This window comes from Aegilops tauschii, chromosome 6, assembly GCF_002575655.3.
Source record: "Aegilops tauschii subsp. strangulata cultivar AL8/78 chromosome 6, Aet v6.0, whole genome shotgun sequence".
NCBI classification, from domain to species: Eukaryota; Viridiplantae; Streptophyta; class Magnoliopsida; order Poales; family Poaceae; genus Aegilops; species Aegilops tauschii.
The window spans coordinates 411,267,431-411,292,019 of NC_053040.3; the positions used below are offsets into that span (position 1 = coordinate 411,267,431).

Here is a 24,589-nt window from a genome sequence, read left to right on the forward strand (position 1 = left end):
TTCTCCCATTAATCAGCATTCACAGCCTTCCATCAAAAACAAAAGAAAATCAGCAGTCACAGCCTGTGCGCAATCCGCATTCTTGGTGGATATTAATTTTGTCCTCCAAATTTACACCCACGCATTTACTTGCAGCGTATCTGGCGATTTTCGCACCGATCAATCGTGCTGGATTCCCAAAGCTTCTCTGTCGTTCTGTTGCTGGCAGGCGGTCCACGTTGCTGTGCTGTAATGAATTCGCGTGAGGTCTCCCCAGGCCGCCTGTGATGGGATGGCGAGGCCGCCACACGCCTACCCGGAGCGCAGGCCGTCCTATAAATAGGGCCGCACGTCGAGGAGGCACGCAGACGCAGCCTCGATCAGGGGAAAGATAAGGATAGATCGGGAGTCCGCTCGCGAGAGAGAGAGAAAGGGTCGAGAGGGAGGAGGAATCGCCTGACACGATGGGCGCCACCGGCCAGCGTCGGATGCCATCTCTGCCCGCGGCGGCGGCCGCGCCTCTCCTGCTTCTGCTCGCCGTGTCCTCCTGTAAGGCGATGGTTTCCGGCCGGGATACGATCTTCTTTTATACATATAGCCCATTTCTGTTTGAATTGTTAACTTATTCGCTTTCGATTCTGACAGGGAGCCAGGCGGCGGCGGGCGGCGGCGCTCCGGCCTGGACGACGGCGCTGGAGAAGCACGTGGCGTTCTTCGACACCGACAACGACGGCATCGTCTCCTTCTCCGAGACCGAGCAAGGTGAGGAAACGACCGTCGATCACGCATCTTCTTCTCCGCTCCCCTCGTTCATTGGCTTCGGTTCTTTTTTGCGTCGACGGCTGGCCGTACGTCGTCACTTCTAATTTTGGCCTTTTGTGTGCATGCATGCAGGGCTTCGTGCCATCGGTCTCGGAGCTATCGAGGCGGCGGCCAGCGCGACCCTGATCAACGGAGCCATCGGACCCAAGACCAGACCTGTACGACCATGCTCTTTCTTTCACCTGCCCAACACGCGTACACAATCTCATGCCGTTTCCATGTTCCCTTGGGCGCTTAATCCATGTCAAATATCATCAGGGATTCAGGGTTGTTACTTGTAGTTCGTAAGCGACGGTTATGAGTTTACAAGGTCATCTTTGTTCGGCGTGCTCCTCCAGTCTCCTCATACTCATAGTCAGTTAGTTGGGTGCACATATGGCAAGGTTGGCGGCCTAAATAAACGCTTTACGCTTCAGACGCCAGCACACTTGTCGTCCAACACGTCCTTTTGTGTGCACCTGCAACTGTGTACCCTACTCTGACACGAGTACAGAGCCCGTGGACACAGTACCTGATACTACAAACATGACATGCAGGAAAATGCTACGACGTCGCGGTTTGACATCTACATAGCCAACATCCAGAAAGGGATCCACGGGAGCGACAGCGGCTCGTACGATGCTCAAGGAAGGTTCGTTCCGGCCAAGTTCAACGACATATTCACCAAGTACGCCAAGGTCAAGCCGAACGCCCTGAACGAGGACGAGCTGGATGCGATGCGAACTGCCAACAGGAAGGAGGGTGACTTCAAAGGATGGTAATAATTCATCTCTACCTGTAAATCTTATAGAAAGAAATACTACCATTCATACCGACGGCTAACTCCGCCGGCGGTTGCAGGGCGGCGTCGAAGGCGGAGTGGGGCCTGCTCTACAGCCTCGCCAAGGACAAGGACGGCTTCCTTCAGAAGGACACCGTGCGCACCGTCTACGACGGTAGCCTCTTCGCTAAGCTGGCGAAGAAGGCTGGAAATTAACCGAGCGTTATTTGTATTCGTACTTCTTTTCGAGATGAAAATTGTACCCGTATTATTTGGGTCTTGCTCGTTGAGCATGAGTTGTCCCTGTACAATTAAAATTAAAATCTGCTAGTGCAAATATAATTTACTGTTCCATTTGGCATGGCCGTTGCTGCTTCTGATCCAACGTTTTCTCCTAAGGTCCTCGTGGAATGAACGTTTTTTCCTAAGGACGACTGATCTTTTTTCAGCGTATTATAAGCTCGATTGGTCTAGAGCGAGAGGCCTACTTGCCCAGTTTATTGCGTTGCGTCGCCTCACATGGATCAGCTGACTTGGTATTACAGATTTAGAAGTGACTCGTGCCCAAACATGAAGGAGTATTGGGTGTAAATAATTGAGACTGTTCAATATTAGAATGCTGAGCAAATGCTGGTGGAAGCTTGAGAGCAGTGATAGCCCCTGGCAGCAAATTGTTAGGGCAAGATATAGGTTTCAGGATGGCATATGCATGGGGGAAATGCATTGGAGCTCCCAGGTCCACACACCCATTTAAAAAAAAGTATAGCATTAGAAAAACTAGGAAGTTTCAAAAAAATCTAAAATTTTGGGATATCAAACCTGGGTGCCATTGTACGCCCATGTTCAGTTTCGTGGGGAATGGGTGCCCATGGTATCTGTGGCGAAGGAAATATGGCCCGACATACGATCCATCCAAATATTTTTCCTATACACACGAGGAATTTTTTGAGTTTTTTTATCGAGATTACCACGGGCACCCATTCCCCACGAAATTGAATACATGTGTACAATGAGCACCCAGGTTTGATATCCCCAAAATTTCCAGTTTTTTTTCCTGAAATTTCTTGGTATCTTTTTCAATGCTATATTCATATAGGGATGTGTGGCACCGAAAGCCACAAATCCTAACCCATCTCCATGGTCTCTAATAAACGAAGTGACTCAGCTATGTGGTCTGATTTACTCGGGGTTGAGAAATTCTATGTGCAAGTCACAAAGATGCTAGTGAGTGATGGGAAACAAACTGACTTTTGGTGCGGGAACTTTCCCCTTTGTAACAAGTATTTATAGCTTTATTATGCAGTGTGCTTGGATTAACAGTGTAATGTGTATAATATGGCTGGGAAGTTTTTTTTGCTGTAGTCTGTTCTTAGGTTGAACGGAACCAGATGGTGTAAATGCATCTAGTGCCCCTTAGTGATTTTGGTGTATTGAAGACTTATAGGTTAAGGGACTAATGTGTTTATGAGTGTACACAGGTCTATAAGTCTATGAGGAGTTTGATATTTACAGAGAAAGTCGATCCCTAAAAATGAAGTTCTTCGACTGAAGACTTTGAATTTCTGAAGACTTTCTGATGACTTTGAAAGTGAAGAAATTGGTGTGACCTTGAAGACTAGGTATCCATTCGAGGAACATGAAGCGTGAAGACTTTTGTTTTCGTAGTTTCATTTTCTCTTTCTTGAGTCATAGGAAACACCGTACTGTTAAAAGGGGTCGAGGAAATACTAAGGAAAAATTTCCATGTGATGCTCAAAATCCTACACCTACCAATCCCTTCGAGTGAAGCCATTGGAAATTTCATACAGTTCAGTCATATTCTTCAGTGACAGAGACGAAGTTCTTCTGGTCTCTGAGGAATTTGTTCTGACTGAGGAGTTAGGAATTCGCCAGTGCGGATTTCCTACACAGTGAGGAAAATGATAGACCTGAGAAATTTGAGCCTCAAAATTCCGACCGTTGCTGTGCTATGCGCCAGCTGTCCCAAAATATCTACCCACCTAACAGTCATATCATTGAAGGGCATTTATGTCTTATCATGTCGGACTGCTCCCTAGGCTATAAATAGCCGCCCCCTACAACCACTAGCTGGTTGGCTGCTCCGAGAGAAACTGGCACTTGCCATTTGAGAGCATCCCATCCTCCGAGGACTTTGAGTGAAAATCATCGAGTGAGGAAAACCCAAACCCAAACACCTACAAACCCAAACACCTACAAACCCAAAGTGATTGAGCATCACTGAAGAGATTGATCCTGTGTGGATCCGATGCTTGTTACCTTTGAAGACTGTGCTTCTTCCAGACGGTTAGGCGTCATGGTTTAGAGCATCCAAAAGGAAATTGTGGATCACCGAGTGACCGAGTTTGTGAAGGTTCGGAAGTCACCTGAAGACTTACCACGAGTGATTGGGCGAGGTCTGTGTGACCTTAGCTCAAGGAGAATATGGCGAGGACTGTGTGTCCTCAGGTTTAAATACCTAGCCACTCCAACCAGATGTACAACTGAGACAGCAGTTGGAACTGGTCTACCAAATCATTGTCTTCACCAAGCCTACTGGTTCTATTTCCTCAACTCTTTCATTTCCTCATTACAGTTGTTGTGTGCTTGTTCATATCTGTTTGAAGACTTTGACTGAAGACTTTCTTAATTTTCTCAGTTCAATTTCTTCAGTCTGTTTGTCTTCATCATGTGTTTACGCTTTCTGTACTCTGTGCTTGTCTTTATTTCATCATGATGACCAAGCTTGTGTTGTGTTATGCTTACTTCTGAGTACTTATTCCGCTGCAAGTAGTTCTTCGCTAAGGAATTTCCTCACCCGCAAATTCCTCAGTGAAGAATTCATAAAAATCGCCTATTCACCCCCCTCTAGTCGATATAACGCACTTTCAATTGGTATCAAGCAAGGTACTCCATTGTTTCGTGTGATTTTGGTTTAACTGCCTGGAGTTTGAGTTATGTCGACCGCAGGAATGAAGACCGTGTCATGCCCCATCTTTGACGGTCACGAGTATCCCAAGTGGAAGGCCATGATGAAGAAGCGTCTCATGGCGATGAACAGTGAGTTGTGGACCGTCACTGAGATTGGTCTTAACGATCGGTGTAAGATGGCAGAAGCTGATGACATTCGCAAGTTCACCCTTCTCAACCTCACAGCAAAGGACGTCATTTGCTCCTGTCTGTCTCAAAATCAGTTCAGGAACATCATGCATCTCGATCATGCGAAGCTTATCTAAGACCGTCTCTCTGAGGTCTATGAAGATCATCGAACCCGTCATGATCCTTGGTTTGAGGACTTCAAGGAATCTCTCAAAGTGATGACATTCGAACCAGAATCATCGTTTTTCTACACCATGCCTTATGGCAAAAGATGCAAAGGTAACTGAATGCTATCTATCTGAATCCATTGATGATGAATCTGGTGATGAATTTGGACCCGACCATGTCAAACTTGCTTCCCTTGCCACTAAACAACAAAGAGCTTTGGAAAAAGTTCAATACATGCTAAATAAGAGCGATGATATGTTGGGTGAAGAAATGGATCAGTCGAAAGCTTTGGCTGAGAGTCTTCAGAGACTTCAGACTAGGTTTGACACCCTTCAAGGTCATCTTAACACTCTCTTATCTGATCATGAGAAGCTTTCTTATGAATTTCTTCAAAGAAAGCAAGATCTTGAAAAGCTAAGAGTGAGTTATGAAGATCTTCAGAAGGAGCGCGATTCATTACTTGCTCAACAAATCAGCGCTTCTCAGGAAGAATTTGTTCCTCCATGTTTGAAATGCATTGAACGTGAATCTGCTAATTCTTCACCTGAATGTTCAAATGCTTCTAATGCTACAAATTCTTCAATTGTCTCTGCTATCACTAATTCCTCATCTGAGGACATTGCTAGTATCACTGATGATGCAGGGCTGAAGGAATTGTACATGACAGGCATGTACAAAAGCCTCAAAGGGCATCAGACTCTTTGTGATGTGCTTAAAAAGCAGATCCTCAATAGGAACCCTAGGAAAGAGGGTATTGCCTTTGAGAGGAAACTCAATGCTGATGGTACTTATTGGAAGCCTGAGCAGTACCCCAAAACCTCATGGGTTGCTGCAAAGGGACCTCCAGTAGATCCATCTAATCTATCTGGCTTTACATGTGAATCTTCTCATTCTCCTGATGAGTCATTTGACTCTAACTATAAATTGTTCAAAAATCAGAATGGTGAAGTAATTGCTAGATATGTTGGCACTAAGTGCAGGAACGGTTCCCCTAGGAAGAAAATCTGGGTTCCCAAAAGATGTCTTGAAAGTCTTCAGGTGAATGTCCTCATGACACCACCTGTGAAGAATAGGAACCCCATATCAAATTCTTCATACGGACCAAATTCTTCATATGGATCCAAGTCCTCATACGGACCAAATTCCTCACGTGGATCATATTCCTCAAAAGGATCAAAGTCCTCATATGATTATCATCGTGCTAACACCTCTGTTTCGCAGGGAAGAGCCAAGGGCTATGAATATGAGCATTACTCTTCTAACCATTATGTTCATAAGTCCTCGAAGAATTTCTCTGCTTATTCATATGCTTACCCTAACTCCTCCTATGTGAAACGAAATGGATTGGCTTCTATGCCACCTTTCTCGCATGGAGCTCGTAGAGTGATGAACTCTTTTCCACCCCTTCAGATGTGGGTGGTGAAGAAAAAGAACTAATCTCTTATGCAGGGTCAGATCTCCAGACGTGCTAAAATGTCTGAAGAATTCGCTGGAGATCTGAAAATGCCTGAAAGGACGCAGGCTAATCATGAAGAAATGAACTTTCATTTCTCACGTCCTCATACTGCTTTATCTGTTCTATTGCTTGATGAAATTGATCTGATGAATTGTGATGTCATATTCTTCACTGATGAAGTATATGAGTTCGTAAGCTGCACTAATTCATCTGCAGGATGATCAACCCAAAGCCAATGAGTGGGTCCTCGATAGTGGATGTACAAATCACATGATTGATGACAAGAATCTATTGATGGATGTTCCCTTATCTCCATCGCATCTGAAGCATATCATCTTCGCTGACAAAGGCAAAAGTCAGGTATTGGGTCTAGGTAAGGTTGCTATCTCAAAGGATCGGCACATGGACAAAGTCATGCTTGTCGAGTCCTTAGGATACAACCTCATGTCTGTCTCAATGCTATGTGATCTTGGTTTTGTTGTTGTCTTTGGCAAGTATCATTGTGTTGTGATCATGGAAGTTGACCATTCCAAAGTCTTCGAAGGCTTTAGGAGAGGAGATCTGTATATTGTTGATTTCTCTACAGGACCACAACCAGCCGTATGCCTACTTGCAAAAGCTTCAGAAGGCTGGCTATGGCATCGACGACTTGGTCATGCAGGCATGAGGAATTTGCACACGCTTGCAAAGAAGAAGCATGTCATTGGCATTGAGAATGTCAAATTCCTCAAGGATCACTTATGCGGAGCCTGTGAAGCTGGAAAGATGACCAAGGCCAAACATCCAGCGAAGACTATCATGACTACCACTCGACCATTTGAATTGCTTCATATGGATCTCTTTGGTCCTAACCATTATTCTGCAGTTACAAATGATGCATCTCTATACGGCTTTGTTATTGTTGATGATTACTCTCGTTACACATGGGTACATATTGTCACTTACAAACATGAGGTGCAGGAAGTCTTCAAACGATTTTCCTCGAGGGCTTCAACCAACTTTGGTGTGAAGATCAAGCACATCAGAAGTGACAATGGAACTGAGTTCAAGAACTCTGGTCTTGATGAACTTGGTATTACTCACGAGTTATCTGCTCCTTATACTCCTCAGCAGAATGGCATCGTGGAGCGCAAGAACAGGACTCTTGTTGAGATGGCTCGCACTATGCTTGATGAATACAAGACGCCTCGTTACTTCTAGATTGAGGCAATTTATACTGCGTGCCACATCATCAACAGAGTATATCTTCACAAATTCTTCAAGAAGACTGCCTATGAACTCCTCACTGACAAGAAACCCAATGTGAGTTATTTCAAAGTCTTCGGTGCTAAATGTTGGATTAGAGATCCTCATCACAACTCTAAATTTGCACCGAAAGCACATGAAGGTTTTATGCTTGGTTACGGAAAGGAAACACACACCTACAGAGTCTTCAACAACGTGCACCACAAAGTTGTTGAAACTGTAGATGTGCGGTTCGATGAAACTAATGTCTCGCAAAGAGAGCACCTACCTTCTGTGATAGATGAACCAGCACCTGAGGAAACTATCAAGTTCAAGGCTACTGAGGATGTCATTCCTACCGAAGAATCTGCTGAAGAATTCATTCCATAACGTGAAGAACGTCGAGCTGATGCACCTGAAGAAAATGATGCTGAAGAAAATGCTGATCAAACTCCTCGACGACAACCCGCTCATCCTCGCGTTGCAAACGTAGTGCAAATTGAGAGAATCATTGATGACATTGAAGCACCAGGTCCTCTCACACGCTCAAAAGCTTCAAATTTATCTAACTTTTGTGGGCACTTTGCTTTCGTCTCTATTACAGAGCCCACTAAGGTAGATGAGGCATTTCTGGAGCCTGGGTAGATTCAGGCCATGCAAGAAGAATTACATCAATTCGAGCTCAACAACGTCTGGGAACTGGTCAAACGTCCAAATCCTCGCAAGCACAATATCATTGGCACAAAGTGGATCTACCGCAACAAGCAAGATGAAAATGGCCTTGTGGTGAGGAATAAGGCACGGCTTGTAGCTCAAGGCTGCACACAGGTTCAAGGAATCGATTTCGATGAAACTTTTGCACCTGTTGCTAGACTTGAGGCTATTCGCATATTACTTGCTTATACTAATCATCAAGATATCACTTTATATCAAATGGATGTGAAAAGTGCATTCCTCAATGGTAAGCTTGAGGAAGAAGTATATGTAGCTCAACCCCCAGGTTTTGAAGATCCAAAGCATCCTGACAAAGTCTTCAGACTCAATAAGGCCCTCCATGGCCTCAAGCAGGCCCCTCGGGCGTGGTATGATACTTTGAAGGAATTCCTCATGAAGAAAGGCTTGAAACCTGGTTCACTTGACCCAACTCTTTTCACTAAGTCTTATGATGGTGAATTATTTGTGTGCCAAATACATGTTGACGATATTATCTTTGGCTGTACTGACCAACGTTACAGTGATGAATTTGCCTATATAATGAATGAAGAATATCAAATGTCTATGATGGGAGAATTGAAATTCTTCTTAGGTCTTCAAATTCATCAACAGCGCAATGGCATATTCATATCTCAGGAGAAATACCTCAAGGATGCACTGAGGAAATTCGGCATGCAAGATTGCAAAGGGGTCAAAATTCCAATGCCCACAAATGGCCATCTATGCACTGATGAAAATGGCATTGACTTCGATCAAAAGGTATATCGCTCCATGATTGGCTTTTTATTGTATTTATGTGCATCTAGACCAGATATTATGCTTAGTGTTTGCATGTGTGCCCGATTTCAAGCTACACCGAAGGAATCACACCATAAGGCTGTGAAGCATATTCTTCGATATCTAGCTCACACACCAACACTTGGATTATGGTACCCCAAGGGCTCGGTTTTTTATCTCATTGGATATTCAGACTCTGACTATGCTGGTGATCGTGTGGACCGCAAGTCAACATCTGGCACATGCCATTTCCTCGGACGATCTTTGGTCTGTTGGTCCTCGAAGAAACAGAACTGCGTATTACTGTCTACTGCTGAAGCTGAGTACATTGCTGCTGGTTCTTGCTGTGCTCAATTGCTGTGGATGAAGCAAACTCTCAAGGACTACGGCTCAACGTGAAGAATGTGCCTCCCTACTGTGACAATGAGAGTGCCATCAAGATTGCTCACAACCCAGTTCAGCACTCGAAGACCAAGCACATTCAGATTCGTCATCATTTTCTTCGTGATCATGTGTTGAAGGGAGACATTTCTATTGAGCATGTGAAGATTGAAGAACAGCTAGCCGATATCTTCACAAAGCCCTTGGATGAGAAGAGATTTAGCAAGTTGCGGTGTGAGCTAAATATCTTAGAATCTTCGAATGTTCTTTGAAAAGGACACTCATCCTAACACTTATGCAAAATTGATGACTTAGATGTGCAACACATGAAGAAACGTTTTTCTTCAATCAATGAAGAATAACACTCTAAGTGTGAAGAAATTAACGAAGAATTTGATTCTCAAAGCCCTACGACAATTGTACGCGGTGTCTGAAATCATCATTCTTATACGGTGGGTCACGCCATCACCAAAAGTTGAAAATCTTCAATTTGAGTTTTTCCTTTCCTCAATTGTTCAATTTCTTCAACTTTGCATTGTTTTCACTGTTTCCGTCGTTTTTCTTCATTGGCTATATATATATGAGTTTATGTCCTCTACAACATTCACTTATTGCTAATTCTTCATGTTGCTTTTTCTGCTAAGTGAATGTGATCGGACCCTTCCCCCTCTATGCTAAACTCAACCCAATATATTCACAAATTCTTCATGTGCGTTCTATTTGAAACTCGTTCAAAATCTTCACTGTGTCCTTGTCAGCTGAAGAATTTGCGAACGGAACTTTTAACTTATCTTATCTAAATTTTCAGCTTTGCCGCTCAAACCGTTCCACATCCCACGATAATACTTATCTATTCACCCACGATCTCACACGATCGCCACCTCTCAGTACGTGGGTTACACATGTCAAGCGAATGAGAAGGGTCAGGGGCACGTTCGTCCAATTTCTTCGGGCGAACAGTTTTTCACCGTGGCTATAAATACCCCTCCCCTTCCTCACTTCTCTTTTACTCCGCTCGACCTCACTCAAGCTCGAGCTTCTCAAACCCTAGCGCCGCCGCTACTTCATCGTTGCCGGTGAGGAAGAGCTTCACTGCCCCGACCTCGTCGCCGTCGTACTCGCGCCGGCTGCGGATTTCTTCACCCTGCCGCTGCCGTAGCTGTCTCCCTCAGCCGAGTTAGGGCGTGTGAGATCTAAACTGACTGACTTCACATCTACACTTCCCAGTTCGTCGTGTTCTTCGTACAGGGTAATTAAAAGTTACTTTTACTGCCCTCTTTGATTCGAATGATTTCTACAAAATCTTCAAAGGTGTTTTATTCTTCAAATCTTCACTCACTAAACACCTCACATGTAATCTGTTCTTAATCCATTTCTCTAAGCAATATTTTTCTTCAAGATTCCTCAATTGTGTGGATTTCTCATCTGTACAACTCTGGAACCAAAGACAAAGAACGCTTAGTGAAATTCTTCAAGACTCGTCTGGTCAAATTCCTCAAACTTGTTCTTTTTGAAAAACCTCTGAGAACGCATATAACCTCTCCACATTCCTCGCAACTATACTCTGTTCACAGGTACTCATGTCAGCTGTTGAATCACTAGGTTCTCATCAACTTAACTCATTTGCAGCGTTCCTCGAAGAAAAGTTGCATACATCTTCAGAGAATTCAATTGTCCAAATTCCTCAACTGAAGAAAATGGCTGATGGAAAGAAGCCACAGAAAGGAGGAAAAAGGCCTGAGGTCAATACTGCCCTTGAGATCCCTGATGACATATACAAGGACTATTGCACTCCTGGTGAGGCCAAGTTTAGCAAGGAGGACAAAAATCAGCGCAAGGTGCGCATCCAAAGAATAGAGAGGAGATGGGCAAGGGAGTGGAGGGAGTACAGGTATGTTACTCCCAAGTATATGAAGAAATTCGCTCTAAATCCTCCATGCCCAAGACCTCCATTGGCACCTGGCCAAATAGCAGATCCCACCAGCCTCAAGCGCGGTGAGGATTATCCTGATGAATGGGCCAAGCGCCAGGCCAAATTGGCCAGACAAGCAAGAGAAGCAGTGAGGAAATTTAACGAAGACTTTGCTGCTGCCACTGCTGAGGCCTCTGCTATCAAGCCAAAGAAGACCATGTTAAAGAAGCCTGCTCATAAGCCAAGTGCTTCATCTTCAATGCCCTCACGGCCAAGTTCCTCAGCAATGCCCTCACGGCCAGAATCTTCAAAGCCCTCACGGCAAACTCCTCATGCTGCTCCCGCTCCTCCAAAGTCCTCAGCTGCTCCGACCAAATCCTCTGCACCTGTGCACCTTGCCACGTGCCAAAGGCAACAGGCATCTCAATTGCCTCAGGAGCTTCTGCTAGTTCCTCAGCTGTACCAAATTCTTCAACGGGACCCTCTCTGCTGAAGACAAAGGCCACTGCTGGACGTGGCTCTCGCCCAAGTCCTCACAAGAAGCAGGTCGCCTTCCAAGTGCCGTCTGATGAAGACGAAGCTGATGATGAGGAACTTGCCGAAATCATCAGAGAGAGGCAGCTCAGGGCCGCTAGAGCCAAGGGCACAAATGTGCCACTGCTTTTGGATCCTATGTTGATCCTTGATTACATCGATCTCTGGCAAAAGGACCCCAACACTCCTATGCCTGATTTCAAGCTGACTCTTGGCCAAAGTCATATGCTGACTGCCTTCATCCAAGAAGAAAAATGGAAATTTGAGAAGGCCAGGCAAATCAAGAAAGCGCAGTACAAAAAGGAGTGCTTCCTGAAGAAAAACTTTGTCTCAATGACAACTGAAGAACTTGTCAACATTCAATCTGAGATCAAGAACCTCAGTGATGAATTTGACGTATACAGAGCTGACTGGCTTGGAGCCAAAGTCAGGTTTGTGAAATTGACTGAAAATTTCACTTCCAATGTTGCAGCCCCAACGCAACAAGAAAATCCTCAGGCTGAAGCATCTGCTCAGCCGACTGAAGAAAATGCCAGCACCGCTGATGACATTCAGGCTGCTGAAGAAACTCAAAGTACCAGGGCTGATGACTGCATTCCAGCCGCTGATGAAATTGCCAGGGCATCCCCTAGTGGTGCGCCTGAAGAAAATGAAGAATTCAGGGCAACTGCATCAGTTGTGCCTGAAGAAATTCAACCAAATTCCTCTGCTCCTCCTGCGCCTACACCAGCTCCAATCCTTCCATCTGCATCAGATGTGAAGAAGACCAAGGTTGCACAGCGTGCAACGGTGAAGAAAAAGAAGTCATCAACTTCATCAGATTCTTCAGCCCCGAAGAAGATGAAGCCATTGACCAGCTCTTTTGCAAATCCAATTGATGTTGTTCCTATCTCAACCATGCCATCAAAGGACCTTGTTTCTTTTGATGAAGATTATGTGATTCCAAGTGAATCCGATGAAGAGAATCCTTCTGCTGCTTCGTCAGAGCAGTTGGATGAAGAAATTGAAGCGGATGCAATCACTTCAACACCAATTGTCTCCTCGCCTATGCCTCAGTTCACTGCTGAAGAGGCCGGCGTTGAAGAAATGGAAGAAGAAGATGTGGACATTGGCTGTACCACACCCGTGCTGAATGATGACTTTTGGGAAACTCAGCACCCCAACTCTCCACTGTTCACACCGTTGCAACAAATTCCTCAGTCCCCAGTAACTATAGTTCAAATGGGATCTGATGAACCACATGCCACACCGTCTGTCCATGAAGAGATTCCAGCCACTAGTGCTGAAGAAAATGTAAATGAAGAATTGAAGACCCAGGCTGCTACTGAAGAAGAAGCTGAAATTCCTCAGCCTGTGGATCCTGAGATTGCGATTCCTGAGGTAATTATGCAATTGACTGATACTCCTCAGCCCAAGCCAAAGGATCCATTCTCGAAGAAGCAGAAATTCAAGGCTGATGACTTCTTCGGCGAGCACGTGTTCTTCACTGACTATAATCCCTATGATTCTGCTCGTCTTAGAAGGAAACGCTTCTGGATTGCCAGCCAGGCAAATTTCTATTCTTCACTGCTCTTCAACAAGGATAAAGTCTTCGACCACGAGCATATTCCTCACGTGGACATGGAATCACTGTCTTGCTTCACCCCTGTCCTCAGTGTGCTTCATGACGCAGGCCTCATCAACTTTTGCACATACATTGTTGATTGGAATGAAGAACTTATTCTTCAGTTCTATGCAACCCTGCACATCACAGGCGATGCTGATGACATCAACACCTGGGTTTTGGACTGGATGACCGAAAACACTCACTATAAGGCACCGGCATCTGAATTACTTCATGCCCTGCCAATCAGTCCTCCACCTGAAGGAGCTCGTTGTCTCTACCAAGAGCCTGAACTAACTGCCCATTATATGCAAGTTCTTATGAAGCCTCTGAAGCCTGGTCAAGCCCCAAGGACCAAATTCCTCGTGAAGGAATTGCTCTATGTGCCAAGAACAGTCTATCGCATTCTGACGAAGACTATGAGTCCAATCAAAGGCCATGACTCGTCTGATGAGGAAATTGTTGGCATTATGAAGAATCTGCTATTCAACGTCATACATGGCATTTGTGTCAACTATCATGATTCCTTCATGAGGACTCTGGCAAATGTTGCACTCTCTCCGTTTGAGCTGAAGCCTTATGCTCCTTGGATAATGAGATTCCTTAGAACAAGGTCTTCACTCAACTACAAGGCTGATTTTCAGAATCACCTCAGCTACTTGCCCCCAATCGAAGTCCTCAAGCGGACATATACCTTAGCTGATGAAAAGGGCAAGGCACCTGCTGTCATTGATGAAGGCATTCGTCCATTGGATGGACAGTTTCGCAAAGCTGCATCTTATTCCACCAATGATGACTCTACCACTCATGATTCTGCTGCTAATGCATCCAAGCCAAATCCTCAAGCCACTGCTCCTCGAGTGATGACTGACCGTGAGCTGCTTCTTAGTCTTCACCAGAAGGTGGATCGAAACCATAAATGGGTTAAGCGTCAGTTTGGTTCTATTCTTCACAACATGACTGCTACCCATAATGCAGTGAAGAAAAACCATTACTACCTCCATGAACTCTTCGGTCGCACCTGGGCTATTCTGTCACATGTATATGGTGAAGAAGATCTGAAGCAAATGGGTCTCAAGGAGGACTTTGACTGGTCTACACCTCCACCGAAGAAATACAAGAAGGTCAAGGTTCCTTCCTTGGTGGCTAGCTCATATTCTTCATCGCGCGAAACCGACGAGCATGAAGACTTGGACGACACTACGGCAGGCCCTACATCAACAAACGACCCCAACAACGCTGGCGCTCCTCCATCAACATGATATTCTTCAGGGGCATTAGTCCTCATTTTCAACCCTTTTGGTCATTCGATGACAAAGGGGGAGAAATTTGAGTTAGTCTTCAAGCGGGTCTATCCTTATATGGGTTTGAGTTAGTCTTCAAGTGGGTCTATCCTTATATGGGCGTTTTTTTTGCAAAGTTACAACTCTCGTTCTTCTGATGACTTTGCTGGATCGAGTTGTGAACTTAAACTCTATGGTAGCCTGATACTTTTGCTGAGATTTTCTGCATGCTTATTCCTCGTTAATGTTAATGCACACATGCTGAATTACATCAGTCACCATATTTCATGCATTTAAAATTCTTCATATTATATGTCAAATGCGTGTATGAATTACAAGATATAGGGGGAGATCTCCATGATTCTACTCTTTAAGTGTGCATTGCTTCAAAAGCAAATTCCTCACTATGCACATCTTCAGGGGGAGTTCTTCTATATCTTGCAATCAAATTTCTCAATATCAGTATTTACACTTCATATGTTTATCCCCGTTGAAAACTTAATCAACATTGTCATCAATCACCAAAAACGGGGAGATTGTAAGTGCATCTAGTGCCCCTTAGTGATTTTGGTGTATTGAAGACTTATAGGTTAAGGGACTAATGTGTTTATGAGTGTACACAGGTCTATAAGTCTATGAGGAGTCTGATATTTACAGAGAAAGTCGACCCCTAAAAATGAAGTTCTTCGATTGAAGACTTTGGATTTCTGAAGACTTTTAAAGTGAAGAAATTGGTGTGACCTTGAAGACTAGGTATCCATTCGAGGAACATGAAGCGTGAAGACTTTTGTTTTCGTAGTTTCATTTTCTCTTTCTTGAGTCATAGGAAACACCGTACTGTTAAAGGGGGTCGAGGAAATACTAAGGAAAAATTTCCATGTGATGCTCAAAATCCTACACCTACCAATCCCTTCGAGTGAAGCCATTGGAAATCTCATACAGTTCAGTCATATCCTTCAGTGACAGAGACGAAGTTCTTCTGGTCTTTGAGGAATTTGTTCTGACTGAGGAGTTAGGAATTCGCCAGTGCGGATTGCCTACATAGTAAGGAACATGATAGCCCTGAGGAATTTGAGCCTCAAAATTCCGACCGTTGCTGTGCTATGCACCAGCTGTCCCAAAATATTTACCCACCTAACGGTCATATCATTGAAGGGCATTTATGTCTTATCATGTCGGGCTGCTCCCTAGGCTATAAATAGCCGCCCCTACAACCACTAGCTGGTTGGCTACTCCGAGAGAAACTGGCACTTGTCATTTGAGAGCATCCCATCCTCTGAGGACTTTGAGCGAAAATCATCGAGTGAGGAAAACCCGAACCCAAACACCTACAAACCCAAAGTGATTGAGCATCACTGAAGAGATTGATCCTGCGTGGATCCGATGCTTGTTACCTTTGAAGACTGTGCTTCTTCCAAACGGTTAGGCGTCATGGTCTAGAGCATCCAAGAGGAAATTGTGGATCGCCGAGTGACCGAGTTTGTGAAGGTTCGGAAGTCACCTGAAGACTTACCACGAGTGATTGGGCGAGGTCTCTGTGACCTTAGCTCAAGGAGAATACGGTGAGGACTGTGTGTCCTCAGGTTTAAATACCTAGCCGCTCCAACCAGATGTACAACTGAGACAGCAGTTGGAACTGGTCTACCAAATCATTGTCTTCACCAAGCCTACTGGTTCTATTTCCTCAACTCTTTCATTTCCTCATTACAGTTGTTGTGTGCTTGTTCATATCTGTTTGAAGACTTTGACTGAAGACTTTCTCAATTTCCTCAGTTCAATTTCTTCAGTCTGTTTGTCTTCATCCTGTGTTATCCTGTGTTTACGCTTTCTGTACTCTGTGCTTGTCTTCATTTCATCATGATGACCAAGCTTGTGTTCTATTATGCTTACTTCTGAGTACTTATTCCGCTGCAAGTAGTTCTTCGCTAAGGAATTTCCTCACCCGCAAATTCCTTAGTGAAGAATTCATTAAAATCGCCTATTCACCCCTTCTAGTCGATATAACGCACTTTCAGATGGTTTCTTTAATAGAAATCGAAGTGGTGGTGGTGGGGGGGGGCTTCTTATGATTAAAAAAGGTTGGGATGGGCTGGACCTTCGGATTTAGGAGACGGTACACGACCTGCAAGACCAATGAAATGCTTTGAGAAGTATGATGATGTGGGTGGCTCTTAACGAGAGCCCTGATCTCCATCTTTGAAAATTTACAAAGTCTAATAAATTTACTTTTAAAACTCTCTACAATGGTTTGTCTGATGTTGGCCCTAATCGTCCATTGCCTCTCAAAGGAGAAGGCTATCAGGGACAAGAGCAAGAGAGTGTGCACTAGCCATCGTTCTAACACCCTAAAGGAGAAATCATTTGGGAGAAAAAGCAAGAAGAATGGCGCCATAGGCAAGGCTCTGTGACTGCTTGATGGATTGTTCTCTTCTTTGGGTAGTCGTGTCTGTGTATTTGTGAGTATATTGGATGTTGATGTGTTTTTGATGGTGGTTCTTTTGCGATGTTGTGATCCATGGACCTAAGGTTTGTGGTTGTAGCTAGTTGGAGGCATTTGCTCATCTGGTAGGTGTTGAGGAACGCAATATTTTAAATTTTTTACCTACGATCACGCAAGATCTATCTAGGAGATGCATAGCAACGAGCGGGGAGATTGTGTCCACGTACCCTCATAGACCGAAAGCGGAAGCGTTTAGTAACGCGGTTGATGTAGTCGAACGTCTTCGCGATCCAACCGATCCAAGTACCGAATGTACGACACCTCCGCGATCAGCACACGTTCAGCTCGATGACATCCCTCAAACTCTTGATCCAGTTGAGACCGAGGGAGAGTTCCGTCATCACGACGGCGTGGCGATGGTAATGATGAAGTTATCGGCACAGGGCTTCGCCTAAGCACTACGACGATATGACCGAGGTGTGTAACTGTGGAGGGGGGCACCGCACCCGGCTAAGGGAAGGCTTGGTCTGCCTTTGGGGTGCCCTCCTCCCACGTATATAAAGGGGGGAGGAGAGGTGGCCGGCCCAAGGGGGGCGCGTTCCCAATCCTAGTTGGATTCCCCTTCCTTTCCAAGAGAGGGAGAGAGAGAGGGAAGGAGGAAGAGGGGAGAAGGAAAGAGGGGGCGCCGCCCCCTCCCTAGTCCAATTCGTACTGGCCATGGGGGGTGCGGCCTCCCTTGTGGCCCTTCTCTCCTTTCCACTAAGGCCCATGAACTTCCGGGGGGGCTTCCGGTAACCCCCGGCACTCCGAAACTCATCCGAAACGACCCGAACCATTCCGGTGTCCGAATGTAACCTTACAATATATGAATCTTTACCTCTCGACCATTTCGAGACTCCTCATCATGTCCGTGATCTCATCCGGGACTCCGAACAAACTTTGGTCATCAAATCACATAACTCATAATACAAATCGTCATCGAACGTTAAGCGTGCGGACCCTACGGGTTCGAGAACTATGTAGACATGACCGATACCCATTTCCGGTCAATAACCAATAGCGGAACCTGGATGCTCATATTGGCTCCTACATATTCTACGAAGATCTTTTATTGGTCAAACCGCATAACAACATGCGGTGTTCCCTTTGTCATCGGTATGTTACTTGCCCGAGATTCGATCGTCGGCATCATCATACCTAGTTCAATCTCGTTACCGGCAAGTCTCTTTACTCGTTCCGTAATGCATCATCCTGCAACTAACTCATTAGTCACATTGCTTGCAAGGCTTATAGTGATGTGCATTACCGAGAGGGCCCAAAGATACCTCTCCGATACACTGAGTGACAAATCCTAATCTTGATCTATGCCAACTCAACAAACACCATCGGAGACACCTGTAGAGCATCTTTATAATCACCCAGTTACGTTGTAACGTTTGATAGCACACAAAGTGTTCCTCCGATATTTGGGAGTTGCATAATCTCATAGTCAGAGGAACATGTATAAGTCATGAAGAAAGCAATAGCAGAAAAACTAAACGATCAATATGCTAAGCTAACGGATGGGTCTTGTCCGTCACATCATTCTCCCAATGATGTGATCTCGTTCATCAAATGACAACACATGTCTATGGTTTAGGAAACTTAACCATCTTTGATTAACGAGCTAGTCAAGTAGAGGCATACTAGGGACATTCTGTTTTGTCTATGTATTCACACATGTATTAAGTTTCCGGTTAATATAATTCTAGCATGAATAATAAACATTTATCATGATATAAGGAAATATAAATAACAACTTTATTATTGCCTCTAGGGCATGTTTCTTTCAGTAGGGTGGTCTTGGAGATTTATGCTTTAGAAGTAGTCCACATGTGGCCATGTTGTAACGAGTTTCGCCTGATTTTTCATCAATTAACTGGGCAATTCTCTTCTACTTAATTAATTGACAAGGAAAATCTTTTACCTCCTCTTAGATAAAAATAAGTGGGTGCGGGATTTTACTTGTAGATTCTATGATGAGGATAAGGATAATCATCAATTTTTTCTTGTTATGCTGCATCGTATATGTGAAGCTCGATATGCATATCCATTGGTGCCTATGATAGCCTCATATTTTACTCAATACTTCAGCTGGATTCATAAACTCCCATTTGGACCTAATATTCATGTTATTAGTATTGATGCCTTCTGCTGGGCTCTTTGAAAAACTCATAATATAGCTTGCTTTGAGCATAAGCTTCCATCTACCCCCATTGAGTTGATATGTTATGAGTGTGCTTTCATTTGGAATTGGGCATGTTGGCAGAAGGGCGGTGTCAAGGACATCCTACTACAAGGTTCATCAACTTTCAACAATATGCAATCAGAGCTCACAATGTCGTGAGGTCGACGCCTGCTGGCAAGCTCTTGCGCGTTACTGAGGTGGTCAAGATTGACGATCATGATTGTTGGGGATCGTAGCAGAATTTTAAAATTTCCTACGCATCACCAAGATCCATCTATGGAGTATACTAGCAACGAGGGGAAAGGAGTGCATCTACATACCCTTGTAGATCGCGAGCGGAAGCGTTCTAATGAACGGGGTTGATGGAGTCGTACTCGCCGTGATCCAAATCACCAATGACCGAGTGCCGAACGGACGGCACCTCCGCGTTCAACACACGTACGGAGCAGTGACGTCTCCTCCTTCTTGATCCAGCAAGGGGGAAGGAGAGGTTGATGGAGATCCAGCAGCACGACGGCGTGGTGGTGGAAATAGCGGGATCCCGGCAGGGCTTCGCCAAGCGCAAGCGGGAGGGAGAGGTGTTGCAGGGGGAGAGGGAGGCGCCAGGGGCTGTGGTGCTGCTGCCCTCCCTCCCCCCCACTATATATAGGGACCCCTGGGGGGGCGCCGGCCCTGGGAGATCAGATCTCCAAGGGGGGGCGGCGGCCAAGGGGGAAGGGGGGGTGGCTTCCCCCCCAAGCCAAGTGGGGCGCCCCCCACCCCTAGGGTTTCCAACCCTAGGCGCAGGGGGAGGCCCATGGGGGGGCGCCCAGCCCACTAAGGGCTGGTTCCCTTCCCACTTCAGCCCATGGGGCCCTCTGGGACAGGTGGCCCCACCCGATGGACCCCCGGGACCCTTCCGGTGGTCCCGTTACAATACCGATAACCCCCGAAACTTTCCCGGTGGCCGAAACTGGACTTCCTATATATAATTCTTCACCTCCGGACCATTCCGGAACTCCTCGTGACGTCCGGGATCTCATCCGGGACTCCGAACAACTTTCGGGTTTCCGCATACTAATATCTCTACAACCCTAGTGTCACCGAACCTTAAGTGTGTAGACCCTACGGGTTCGGGAGACATGCAGACATGACCGAGATGCCTCTCCGGTCAATAACCAACAGCGGGATCTGGATACCCATGTTGGCTCCCACATGTTTCACGATGATCTCATCGGATGAACCACGATGTCGAGGATTCAATCAATCCCGTATACAATTCCCTTTGTCAATCGGTACGTTACTTGCCCGAGATTCGATCGTCGGTATCCCAATACCTTGTTCAATCTCGTTACCGGCAAGTCACTTTACTCGTACCGTAATGCATGATCCCGTGGCTAACTCCTTAGTCACATTGAGCTCATTATGATGATGCATTACCGAGTGGGCCCAGAGATACCTCTCCGTCATACGGAGTGACAAATCCCAGTCTCGATCCGTGTCAACCCGACAGACACTTTCAGAGATACCCGTAGTGTACCTTTATAGTCACCCAGTTACGTTGTGACGTTGGGTACACCCAAAGCACTCCTACGGCATCCGGGAGTTACACGATCTCATGGTCTAAGGAAAAGATACTTGACATTGGAAAAGCTCTAGCAAACGAACTACACGATCTTTTATGCTATGCTTAGGATTGGGTCTTGTCCATCACATCATTCTCCTAATGATGTGATCCCGTTATCAATGACATCCAATGTCCATAGTCAGGAAACCATGACTATCTGTTGATCAACGAGCTAGTCAACTAGAGGCTTACCAGGGACACGTTGTGGTCTATATATTCACACATGTATTACGATTTCCGGATAACACAATTATAGCATGAACAATAGACAATTATCATGAACAAAGAAATATAATAATAACCATTTATTATTGCCTCTAGGGCATATTTCCAACAATGATGACACAAGAATAAGTGATGGCTGCACCAATCTGGTGATGCTTAATTTCCTTTGTTAAACTTGTTGTAGCTGGGGCATGGTTGGTTATGCCCGTTTGCTTATGTTGTAAATATGTCCTCGGTTGGAGTCGGTCTCATGGTATGGGCTTCCTGGTGTTTTGGCCGTGCCTTGACTTTTATTTTGATGGCATGCAGAAAGCTAGTCACTATGGTGTGAGTTAAGTTGGTTAGGTTGTTGGTTTATGTAGGTGGGACAAAACCTTGGTTCTTTTTCCTTCCTTTTATTTCAAACCTTTGTTCCATCCTGATATATAATGGAACCCGTCTCCCAATTTTGGGAGGCGTGTCAAACAAAAAGGTGACATGTACTCACATTCCATGTTTACACGGAGGAAGTTTTAACTTTTTATCAATCGCTGCTTATGTGTCATTTCAATTTTATACTTCCTAATATGGGATCTCGTGCCCCACACTTAATTTCATTTTTATGATACTGATGAACATTGATACAAAGACTATCCCCGAAGTGTAGAGGAAGTTTTGACGAGGCGACTTTCATCCACAAAGGATGTGCATCCAAAGGTGAAGTCCACCTCCTCGCTAGATCTTCATTGTAGGGCATTTTTAATGTTTTTATTGTACCATGGACGATCGATATATGATAAAGACCGACCATTTCACTCAAAACAATTGTGAGCATGGCGATGTGGTGGCATATGACCTGAAAGGTTGTGTAGAGTTTAATTTGATCCATCAAAAAGATCAAAAAAGGAACCGTGGTTGTGTGCTAGGCTGCGATGCGAATGTGGGATTCTCCTATTCACCGCTTTATCCAATGGATAGGAGCTATAAAGCAGGTTGGGCCAGACCTAGGTAGTTTCCGCTTGTGCCCCATGTCCCTATCCGGTTTTACCAAGGGTTTTTCTAGTAGTTTTTTTATTTCGATTTTTTGTTTAATAAAGTATGTGTACTTCAATTTTTTAATATATATATATTCTGAAAAAATGTTCAGGAGTTTTAGTTTTTTAATAGATTTAAAATAGATTTATGTATTTCAAAAAATAGTTATTAATTTTTGGGAAAAAGTATTTTAAAGATGCCCAAAATATTAAAGCGTTCTCACTTTTTTTTTTACAAAATATCCATATTTGTTTTGAATGATATTTGTAAAAAAAATCTTCGTGATTTTTAGAAAAGTTTTAGTGTATTTTAAAATATTTATTGAGACGATCCACGCTTAGGCATTACATTGGCGGAATGGGTTTAGAGATTTTTGTTCCAGCCCAAAACGTTTTGGGACTTCCACGCGTTTGGGGATGCTTACATGGGCCAGCCCCGGCGAAACAGAAGCCGAGAAGCGCCAACAGCCCAGTGCCACTCGCTGTATGGGATGGCTTCATCACTCATTTTGTTTCTCAATACTCCTTTTGTCCCATAATATTAGACGTTATTACATTCAATATGTGAGTATATTAGATGGAATAATGTCTTATATTACGAGATGGAGGAAGTATTATTTTTAGGGACATATTCTTTTGAACAATTCTTTTCTCGAAAAGGATCAGATCTATTATAAAAATTCATCAAAAGTACAAAACAACTTGAATATAATAGAAAGCACATCGAGATTCTGAGGCCACCGAACGACTACTATTCATGTGTTCATAGGAGGGGTGAATATATGTACATGTTTGCGAGCGTGTGTGCATGTACACTTTTTTTCTAAATTTTTTTACTCTCATTAACTTATTTCTTTTAATATGCAAAAATAACACCTGATCATGTAGCATGCATGGGAAAAGACACATTAACATGCAAACATGCATAGAAAAATCTACCTGAACATAAATAATGCATGCTAATTTTTACTCTATTATGATATTTATATTTAATAAATATTTTATAAGTATACAATTATAAAACACAATAAATCATCATATGTAGTTTTATTTTTGGGTATCATATATTACTCCAAATATTTATGTTTCATACAACTAAATCTTATTAAAATATACGGGGTACTACAAAATGTTCCTGCAACAGTGCGCAGAGTATCATCTAGTATACAAAATAGGTGATCCTCGCTAATATATTTCTCTCAATATCCAATCATAGATGAAAAAGCCAACCACATCATGCAACCAATAATGGGAAATTGCCTCCATTACATACACTAATTGTATTTGGCAAATATTTTACAAATAAACTTTTTTCCAATACCAAAAATGTTTTTTACTTCCCGTTCTTTTTTTTAATAATCAAATACTCACATACCATACAAACAAATTTTATTAAAATATATTGCAATCAATTTCCATGGTAATTAGGAGTTTAGGACAACATCTAATTTGAAGAGCAAGTGTACCACAACTAGCAAATGCCTAACATGCCCATGGAGTACTTCACCCGTGGGTTCGATGACAATGCCATGGTAACAGTTCAAATATGCATGACCGCAGTCTATGTCTGCATTGGCAACACGAGCCTACACAAAGGGATGAGCGGTAGATGAGGAGAGAGTAACCAGAGAATTCATGCATCCCACGCCCACTCCAGTCCAGGGGCGCCACCGGGATGAACGTCGTAAACATCAAGGTTAAGTGCGTGCTCTGGGCTCACTCCAGAGTTAACCATGCAAATATTTAGAACAAGAAAAAGAAGAACATAAACACAAATAACTTATTAACATCTGAAAGGACGATTGCTCTATGTACTTTCGCTGGTCACATGCAAGGCGTTCTATGTAGTACTCTCTCGGACCCTTAATTTCAACGCCGAGCCATCTTAGTCTATTCCATCTACTACTTCCTCCGTTTCAGTTTATAAGTCTTACGCGCATACCTAGGTTGTCAATTTTGTCACCCTAATATAAACTATATAACACAAAAATTATACCGTTTGAAAATAGAACATCTGAAGTTTATATTGGTATATTTTTTGTAATATATGACTTGTATTTGGTTGGTCAAATTGACGACCTAGGGATACGCGCACGCCCTGTAAACTGAGAGAGAGATAGTACAAGGAAAACAACAACGAGCTGTCTTCATTTAAATATGGCTTTTCTTCTTCTCCTCCTTCGAAGAGCTAATGTCACGCGGGCACGTAGACTCTAATTGAGTTATCAACATCTGAAAGGACGACTGCTCTATGTACTTTCGCGGGTGTTCGTTAGTGTCTCGCCCTTAATTTCAACGCCGAGTCATCTTTGTCTTCTTCAAGATAAACGATAATGAGTTGTCTTTCTCTTAAGATGTTTTTCTTTCCT

The 24,589-nt window shown here is 44.0% G+C and overlaps 1 protein-coding gene across 1 annotated transcript; it reads left to right on the forward strand.

The window, feature by feature from the left end:
- Positions 1 to 361: 361 nt before the first annotated feature.
- On the forward strand, positions 362 to 1,922 carry LOC109755620 (probable peroxygenase 5). Its single transcript, XM_020314517.3, has 5 exons — positions 362 to 528; positions 625 to 741; positions 874 to 959; positions 1,338 to 1,558; positions 1,642 to 1,922. Exons 1-5 carry the CDS (start codon positions 444 to 446, stop codon positions 1,775 to 1,777), a joined length of 645 nt encoding a protein of 214 aa, XP_020170106.1. The 5' UTR covers positions 362 to 443; the 3' UTR covers positions 1,778 to 1,922.
- The last annotated feature ends 22,667 nt before the right edge of the window (positions 1,923 to 24,589 follow it).